At 28.5% G+C, this 9974-nt stretch overlaps 2 protein-coding genes across 2 annotated transcripts; both read left to right on the top strand.

Annotated features, from left to right (window-relative positions):
* Positions 1 to 311: 311 nt before the first annotated feature.
* LOC145194537 (uncharacterized) lies at positions 312 to 3088 on the top strand. The gene is made up of 4 exons (XM_090079094.1): positions 312 to 674; positions 784 to 944; positions 2376 to 2497; positions 2742 to 3088. Exons 1-4 carry the CDS (start codon positions 640 to 642, stop codon positions 2970 to 2972), a joined length of 549 nt encoding a protein of 182 aa, XP_089935220.1. The 5' UTR covers positions 312 to 639; the 3' UTR covers positions 2973 to 3088.
* Positions 3089 to 4030: 942 nt separating this feature from the next.
* LOC145186110 (dolichyl-diphosphooligosaccharide--protein glycosyltransferase subunit TUSC3-like) lies at positions 4031 to 9913 on the top strand. The gene is made up of 10 exons (XM_090079093.1): positions 4031 to 4188; positions 5948 to 6126; positions 6363 to 6483; positions 6619 to 6701; positions 7365 to 7422; positions 7665 to 7805; positions 8071 to 8160; positions 8280 to 8343; positions 9312 to 9477; positions 9582 to 9913. Exons 1-10 carry the CDS (start codon positions 4096 to 4098, stop codon positions 9595 to 9597), a joined length of 1011 nt encoding a protein of 336 aa, XP_089935219.1. The 5' UTR covers positions 4031 to 4095; the 3' UTR covers positions 9598 to 9913.
* Positions 9914 to 9974: the final 61 nt, after the last annotated feature.

The following is a 9974-nucleotide window of genomic DNA, read 5'->3' as shown; positions in this document are numbered from 1 at the left end:
TATTCTTTAAATATTTCGTTAGACTATACTATATTTTATGGTTTCCTTTTTATACTACTATTACGGTTCGTACTTTGTAATACTCTAGAGAGTTTCGTGGAATTTATTTAAACCGTTTACCCGTTACAGAGTGCTAAATTATTTATCTATTTATTTTTATAATTTGACGACGAATATTATGTCCTCATTTCACACGCTCTCCCTGTGTTAAGGTAATCAATTTAAAACTTCCATCGTGATTGGTTCAAAAACATTAGACGTTATTTAGAATAACATGTTCATCTACAAATATTGAAAATGTTTTAAGTTTGTTTACAAATAGTAAAAAAAAAAAACGAGATCATTAGCAAATGAAAAAGTTATCAAGCGAGAAAAGATTATAGCAAGTTTATTTCCCAATTAACTTATTTGAAATTTCGGAAAAAATGTTGTATTTAGTACTTTTACTTTTTTGCGATGTTAATTCAGCAGCTGTTTTCGACTTAACTCATGAATTCAGTAACACCACAGTGTACTGGCCAACAATGAAAGATTTTAAGTTTAAGTTAAGAAATTTGGAAACATTTGGAAATGCAACTTCTTCTTCGTATTATGAAAGCAACTTATTTTGAGCCGCTGAGCACGGTGGCACACACCTAGATGCACCGAAACACTTTAGTTTCAACAAGAGAACCGTAAGGTTATAGAATCGAAGTTCTACTTTTTTTTCTTTTTTCAATCTTTACATTAGTGAAGTGTACAAGCAGTTTTGTTTTGAGATAAATTTGAACCTTTGGATTTTAGTGAAATTCCTCTAGAGGATTTGATTGGACCAGCATTCGTTGTTGATGTAGAAAAAGAGGCTAGAAAAAATAAAGATCTACTTGTGAATATTGATCATCTGAAGATCGCTGAGAAGAGACACGGATTAATTCCAAACGGTGCAATTCTTCTGATACACACAGGTATTAATTGTTTACGAAAATTTAAAGCACCAGAAACCAATAACGAATTGAAAAACTAAAAAACACTGGAACCTCTTTTTTTGCAATAAATAAAGCTGAGTCTGTAATGGGGGAGGAGAATGTTCGAAAGTGAAGACAGAACTATTTTAGTTATTTAGCTTAGAACTATTTTATGTTTATCTTTAGTAAATCATTATTCAAATCAGATGAACTATCCAGAAAATTTTCATTCTTATGGCATAAAATAATGATTATTATGTAATTTACAAATAATTAAACATTTTGCAATATTTCAAATTTAATAAGATTTTGATAAGTTTGCATTTGCGTTGTCACCGTTGTCATAAAACAGAAAATACTGAAAACCTTTTCTGTTTTCTATTAACATATTTATCAATTAATACCTGGTAAGTTATATAAACTTAGTTGCAAAGCATTCTGGGATGAATGCAGGAGTGTGGCATGCGAAGGTGAGGGGGCGCTAGTTATGTTACATAAGGATAGTGTTATTGGGAGTTTTGAATAATCTCATTTGCCTTTTCATCAAAAATGGCTATTTTTATATTTTTTACTGCTTCTAAACTTGTATCAGCACTTACTTCGTACTTTACGGATTCACGGGATAAAATTTTTCAAAAACCTTTTGCTGATATTTTATTCGGAAATGGGTTTTAATGTCACATAAACGTCATAGTAATTGGCAGGTGGTTCACATTTTCCGATTTTTTTCTGAATTGGATGAATATTTTTACCTGGTTGTTTAGCACAAAGTAAATAAAATAGTAATGTTATTTTTCCTTTAAGTTCATGGGCTTTACAGGATTCTATGACCTTAATGTATTTGTAAGGACGGTGCTTTCTCTAATTTGATGCAAGACTCTTGGTTGTTTCATCAAAAAGTTTCAACGGCTTTAACATGCATTTCTATACACACTATTAGTGTTATTTCCATGCACACCTTTAGTGTTATCAGCAATTATTTATGCAGAAAAGAATAAGGATAATCGCATGAAAGTGTGCTTGTGTAAAGCTATCACTGAATGCATCTTTTACAATCATTATTTTAAAATATTTTCTGGTCATTCCATAAGTATCTCAGACCTGTCTATTCATTATTGGTAATCAAACTCTAAAAATATCAATAAATATCTAAAGTGTCTATAAATTTATTATCAATTTTGTAATAAATGTTATGATAAATATTTTGTGAAATTAAATAGATTTAAGGTAAAAGTGAGGTTAACGTAAATTCAGAAAAAATTTCTGAATTTTAATGACGGTATCAGTTAGTAAGAGTTTTATTATTATTATTTTTTTGCTGTTTTTTTTTTGTTCTTAATTTTATAAGTTTTCCCAGTTTTGATTATAATTAAAAAACTTCTTGAATCTTGTCTCGAAAACTGGTTTAAAAAAATACTTTGATAATCTTAGATTGGAGCAAAAAGTGGTCAAACGTAAAGGATTACCTTGGTACTGAAGGAAACGATACTCGACTCCCTCATTTTCCCGGTTTGCACCCCGACGCTGCTTCATGGATAGTCCAAAACAGAAAGGCATTCTTATTGCACTCTTGTTGATAGTAGCATTGTTGTTATGTCAAAAAAATAGTGCAATATCTGTGACCTTACAAACCCCTTAGCGGCATTTACTTAATGCTTCTATAAATTTGACTTACAAAAAAAAAAATTTGGCTCGCTAAAGAGAGTTAAATAAGCCTTATTCACTTGTTAACCTGTCAGTGAGTTTTTTTTTTTTTTTTTCCATCTAAACTTTTTAACAATTTTTCTTACTTTAAAGGTTAAATGCGTAGGAATTGACACAGCTTCTCTTGATAATGGCCAGTCGACAGCTTTTCAATCACACGTTATACTTTCAGATGCAAACATTCCTGGACTAGAGAACGTAAAGGATATTGGGAAAATTATTAACAAGAAGGTTACAATTTATGCTTTGCCAATGAAAATTAAAAATGGTAGTGGCGGGCCAGTACGAATTATAGCAGTTGAAGATGACGGATTGAGACTATAGGAATTATTTAGTTTGTAAACAAATAACGAAAAAAGTTATGCATAGCTTTTTTGATCTTTATTTTTCTACTGTTTTGTAAAGAAAAACCTTTTTGTTAAGATTATATAAGGGTATGATAATTTTCTTTTCTCCGTTTCTTAACCTTACCAATGTAAAGCAAACTTAAAAACACCTGCTGCTCAGTAGCTTGAATAAAGATGGTATTGACAGTTTTTATTGAGCTGAAGATAGCATTAAATTTTTTCTTTGAAACAAGAAACAAATTGTTGAACCATAAAATTTAAAAAAAGTACGTTTTCTCAAAAGCCCTTTTTTTTTTGAGCTTTTGTCCGAAGCCACCTGATGGCTGTTGATGGCTGTTGATGGCTGTTGATGGCTGTTGATGGCTGTTGATGGCTGTTGATGGCTGTTGATGGCTGTTGATGGCTGTTGATGGCTGTTGATGGCTGTTGATGGCTGTTGATGGCTGTTGATGGCTGTTGATGGCTGTTGATGGCTGTTGATGACTGTTGATTTAATTCAATAACTGATGTCGAAGGATGTTTTAGGGAAACTATTTTTTAGTGGTGATATTCAAATTTTTCATTTTAAATTCTAATCTAGACCAATCAGGACTGGTGCAAAGATTTTTAGTGAGCTAGTCAAAAACTTTTTTGCCCATGGTGTGAAATTTCAGTCTTGTTTTTAAAACCTTGAGGGGTGATGAGTCTTTGAATCCTTATAAATGCGGCGGTGACGATTTCATCATTCAATATGCCGACAGTCTGCAGGTGAAATCTATACAGCGCTGCCTGCCTCTAGCCAATCCTATGTAAAGTCTGGCTAGGACGGTAGCGCAGCGGCCATGATCGACGCCCGAGCAGTACAGAGATGTTGCGAAAAGGTAATAAAATATTTAACTAAATGTTATTATAAATAATAGGGACGCCGGCACAGTCATTATATTGTAATAATGCCTCCAGTGAGCTGACACCCTAGGCCACTGCCTCAGTGGACTAATAGTAGTGTCAGCTTTTAGACAATAGTCTAAAGTAATTCTCAGCAAGCATCGCCTTTAACACGGTATTTTAACCCGTTATTTTTCTTTACGGACAATTGTTGTGTTGTTTCGTATAATTTTAAGATGGCGTCTCGCTTTGCACTTTTCGTTGCAATAGCTATTATTTTCTCAATTTTACAATTTGCTGAATGTACCAAACAAAAAAAGTCTAAAGAGGTATTTAGTTTTTGTTTAAATAATTATCATTTTTTCATAATTATTCTTATTTCTGATTTTTATTCTTCACTAAATTGGTTGTAAATATACTTAGGTACCATCATCATACCTAATTTTAGGTATTACGATGATTGTAAATATCAGCAACTCTTTATCCGTTGCTTTTATGGTTTATAATATTGATTTCTAATGGTATAAAATCACGATCAATGTGATGATGTCAAGATGATGAATTAGTTCAAAGTAAACTTTTTATGTAGCTTGAAATGGTGGCATTAAAGAGTAATTTAGTCAGGTACAGCATGATGATAATGTTAAAATCATGATAATTGTAGTTACTAACAGTTATTTATCAACTGCTTATGCAGTTTTAAAAGTTGAAGTTAAATGGTGTAAAGTCAAAACCAGCATAGTGATACCAGGATTAAAAGGGGTACAAGTAACCTGATTGTTAAACAACAGTGCATTTTGCATGGCTATCATTTTTAATGTTCATACCTTTTATTCATTATTATTATGCTTCATAGTATTGAAGTTGATTAGTATTAAGTGAATATCGATTTTACCAGGTATTGATTAAGTATTGTATTAAGGAAAAATTTTGTATAATTAAAATTGTGATTTGAGATTCAATCAGTCTGAATTAAAAATTTTTTAAATTTTAGTTTATAATAAAGTTAGATATCATTTTTTTATATAAACTTGTATTCATAGCAATGATGGGATTATAACCTGTCTGAGAAGTTCAATGAGTCTATTGTTAAGAATATTTAGTTAAATAGTTCCAGAAAAGTGGCTATAAACAAATTACACTGAAAATACTTTGATCATACTGAAATTGATAGAGCCTTCAGAACTTAAATATTTCTACTAAGTTTACTGGATGTCAGGGATACTAGAAACTGCATATATATATATATATATATATATATATATATATATATATATATATATATATATATATATATATATATATATATATATATATATTAAAAATGTTTCAATTCACAGTCAATGCAACACTATTTTTGTTTTCAAAGTAAAGATACGAAAACAAATAATATTGTTAGCGACTACAAATACCTTTTTTTTTAGATACACAAACCTAGTTTTAAAATGTAATTAAAATATATATTTAGATACATATTGAACATAAAATTGATAATATTAAATTGACCAAAAATAAATATAACCAATATGTTTTTATATGTTTTTAAGAAACAGTAGCAAAGATAATATTTCAGCTTTAAAATAAGTATTCAAATAACAAGCAACTTAAATTTTGAATTTAAAACATTCTTTTTAAAAAATTGTTATAAAGAAAATTTTGAACTTAAACTCAAAACATTCAAATTATTCCAAAAAACAATTGTTCGAAGAAAATATGAGTTATCATGAATTATAACAAAAAGAATTTAAATCAATTTTAGAATGCAACCATGACAATAAAATTGTCATAAACAAAAAAAGACATGATTTTTGTACATTCTTTAAGATGGTTTTAAAAAACCTGGTCACCTGTAAACTGTTATTATTTATGAATATAAAAAATATCATGTTATTATTTATGAATATAAAAATATCATAAGTTTTCAATTTGCCTAAATGATTTTAATTACAGTTAATTTTGATTGAATTGGGAAATTATAATTTTATGCTGTCCAATTAATCTATTATAAATAAGTTTTTAAAAAATTTAAATTGATTTTTTTTTAATGTGTTTGAGATTTAATCATCTGAATTAATCGTTTATTCTCAGAGTGTAAATGTTCAGTTGGAACAGAAAGTTCAAAGTTTGATAGACTTAAATAGCAGACGGCCAGTTGTTCGTATGAATGGTGACAAATATAGGCAGTATGTAAAATCTGCACCAAAGAACTATTCAATCATTCTTATGCTCACTGCATTATCTCCACAAAGACAATGCTCTATATGCAAGTAGGTTTTCTACCTAATTGATATAACATGTTATGTAGATAGTGTTGTAATATGTGACATTTTATGTGTTTTGACAAAAAATTTGTTTATGTTTTAAAAGTATAGTTTATATAATATAATTATAATGTGAAATATTTTTTAAAATTTTAATTTTTTTACATTTTTTTTTAGTTTTTGTTTTTCCTTAAAAATTTTTTTTTAAAGAAGAATGTTTTTTTCTCTCTCTTTTTTTTCAGAGAAGTAAATAGTGAATATCAAATTCTAGCCAGTTCTTGGAGGTATTCTAATGGTTTTGCTAGCAGCAAATTGTTTTTTGCTATGGTTGATTTTGATGAAGGTTCAGATGTTTTCCAATCAGTAATACAATTTTTTTTTTTTTTTTTTTTAAGAATTTTGATATTATTGATTTTAACTTTTACTAAATGCCGAAATTATTTCTTAAATGCTTTATTTGGCAGATAAAATTTAAAAACGATCTTTTTTAAAATTTAGTTAAAGCTTAATTCAGCTCCTGTAATTATGCATTTTCCTGCCAGAGGACCACAAAAAAAAGCAGATACATATGATATGGGGAGGTAATTAATGCCTATGTACTTTAAATACTTTTTTATGACTTAGAGTTTGTTTACATATTTGATATGTAGTGCAATTTTTCAAGTAAAATTTTTTTTTTTTTTTTTTTTTATGAATGATGAAGATTTTTTATGAAAAATGTGAATAATAAATTATTTTTTTTTGCTTTTGCATAGTAGTGAGTTCATCAAGTTTTTTATTTGTTATGAAAAGAGAAAAAAGTTTACCTTAAAGTTTACCCAAATGTAATTTAAGGTTGTAGGTTAAAGGTTGTTTATGTCAGTCAACTCAGTTATGTACCCAAATGTTGAAGGGTTTTTCATATCTACAAGTATTCCAAAGATGCCAGAAGATGACCATTTTTGAAATTGATTTTAAATTTTGAGACCTCAATATTTGTTAATTTTCTCATCAAATTAAAAATTTTTAAGCTCTTGTTAGGAAGATTACAAAAAAGCTTGATCATTGAAGAGCTATTGAGATTTTGGAATAACTGGATGGTCTTTTGAATTCATTTTCTAATAGCTCTACATATTTAGCATAATTGTAAAAACAAAATAAAAATTTCTAATATGATTGAATAAATTATTTATCTAATACTTAAAATTAGTGCATGATAAATACCATTTTTTAGTAGAAATTGACAATTTGTTCATATCATTTAGACAAGGATTTGCTGCAGAACAATTGGCCAAATGGGTGGCTGACAGAACAGATGTATCGGTATGTCTCTTCATGTACTTACTCTGTATGTTTAAGTGATCATATAGATCTCTGAAAGATTTTATTTGTAAAAAAATGTAAAATGTAATGAAAATCATTTTGTTCTCAATTCTCTAATTTCTCATTTTCTTGAATGTTAATTTATGAGTTTTACAACAGTTCAAAACTTCTTAGAAGTTTACAAAAAACAGTTTTGTGTTTTGTAGATGTAACAGTTTATAATAAAGGATTTTTAAAAACAGATACATATTATGCGACCACCTAACTATGTGATGGCAATGACTATTGGTGTTTTGTTGGCTTTGATTGGTGCATTGTTGTATGTGAAGAGAAAAAGTTTGGAAGTGCTCTACAATAGAGACTATTGGGCGATATTTGCCTTGGTTTGATTTTGTTAAATTCTTTCTTACCTGTTTAGTGTGTGAGAATAAATCTTTGAAAAATGACATTTGCTGTTTATGAAATGTAATATATTTGAACCAGTGTGGATTGCAATCCTATTGAATGAATCTTTATAAATAAAAATAAAAAACCTCATTTGTCTATATTTAATACTTAATACTATTAATACTTGTCCAATTTTTCTCATTCCAATTCTTTTGGGGTTAAACACATAAATTTAGGTTTTTAAAAATGTTTTTTATTTAGGCAATTGTTTTTATAATGATATCTGGTCAAATGTGGAACCATATTAGAGGACCACCATACGCACACCGAAATCCTCAAACTGGTGAAATTGTAAGCATTTTCAATAACTTATTTACGTTTTTTATTACTACTAAATATTTGTTTTATATTTATATGTTTATGTTTACATAAAGAATTTTAAATTTAGTTTTTTTCTCTAAATATTTTAGGCTTACATTCATGGTAGCAGTGATGGCCAGTTGATAGCCGAAACTTACATAGTGTTTGTCTTATGTATCTTTTCATATAGAATCTCTTACCTCTATAATTTACATCGCTGATCAAAATTCCAACACACTTAAGGTTTTGAGAGTTTTCTTTAAAAGTGAAAAAAAGAATCAAAAACAAGAATTTTAAAATTGAAATTTTTTTTTTTAAATATGCATGCTTTAATTAAAGTTGAAGAAACCAAAAAAAATTAAAAAAAAAAAAAAAAAGCTACTCATAAGTTTTGCGCACAAGTCAGATTAAACACGAAAATGGCTTCTTGACACAACGTTCAGCCCTTCTTCTAATAGAATTAAAAACTTTTTGACATTCGATTGATAAATTACTGAACAACGTTTTCAGGCTTCTTGAAGATTTTTCGGTCTTGTATTGCTTACACATTTTCGATTAGATTTAAGTAATAAGTACCCGACACTGTTTTTCTCTCATCAAGAGATTTTTTTTTCTCTCTGTGGCATGAAACGTTTCTTGTTGGAATATCCATTCAGATTTTCGTTCCAAAACAATGTCTTTATTCGGAGTTAAATAGTCATTAAGTGACTAAATAACCCTTTCATTATGGTGTCTGGAGAATGACTCGATTTTTTCGATTGATGACGTCTTAGTTTTAGATTCGTCACTAAATGCTATTCTTTTCAGCTCGTAAATAGTTATTCTTGAAGACCATACATAGTTGTACATAGGACTTTGTGTGATAAAGTGTAGTAGAAATTACATTATATATATATATATATATATATATATATATATATATATATATATATATATATATATATATATATATATATATATATATATATATATATATATATATATACACACACACACACACACACATATACATACATACAAAATTTGTCACACAAAAAAGTTATAAAGGTCACGCTAATAAATTACTTGTACTGCGCATGTGCCAAACTCCTAAGCAGTTTTTTTTCTTTTTTTTTTTAAAAAAACTTAACTCGTTCTCCTAGATGCTTGCATTAGCGCCGGTTTTATTCTGCTTAATGACAACGCTATGACGCAGAACGACTCCAAAAAGCGGAAGATGTTTACGATAATCGGACTTGCAATAATTGTGTTATTTTTTAGTTTAATTTTATCTGTGTTTCGAGGAAAGTACCATGGTTATCCTTACAGGTAAATTTTTTTCAATGATCTGAAGTTTATTTTTCAGTGATCTGAAGTTTATTTTTATGTGTTCATTTTTATAAATTTTTCTTTTTTTTTCTCTCTATTTTTAGCTTTTTAATAAAATGATTGAAGAAGATGATGCAAATTAGAACTAAGCGTCGTTTCATAGCTAACGTTTTTATCAAAAGACCTGTTCATTAAAAAAACTTCAACTAGGACTTAGATTTATTTTATTTTTTGCTCCAATTAAAAACTGAGATCGCCCCTTTATGTATCTTCAGCATAATGGCCGTGTCAAGGTTTCTTTTTTTTTTTCTGAACAAAAATTGTGGATCAGAATTTATGCCGAACTCTGTCGCGCCAAACCTTTTCAAATTGTAAAGTTAAAATTATTCAATCAAAGGATTCCTAGCGCTAATATATACTCTTCACGATTCATAAACGTTTTTTCTCTTTTTCCGAGTTTTTAAATCATTTGAATGATATTTTTCTTTCCATCTTAC

Source organism: Hydra viridissima, unplaced genomic scaffold (assembly GCF_058129835.1).
Source record: "Hydra viridissima isolate aposymbiotic clone 2 unplaced genomic scaffold, HvirCarnegie_v1 scaffold_2, whole genome shotgun sequence".
NCBI lineage: Eukaryota > Metazoa > Cnidaria > Hydrozoa > Anthoathecata > Hydridae > Hydra > Hydra viridissima.
This window is presented reverse-complemented; position numbering and strand designations above follow the sequence as displayed.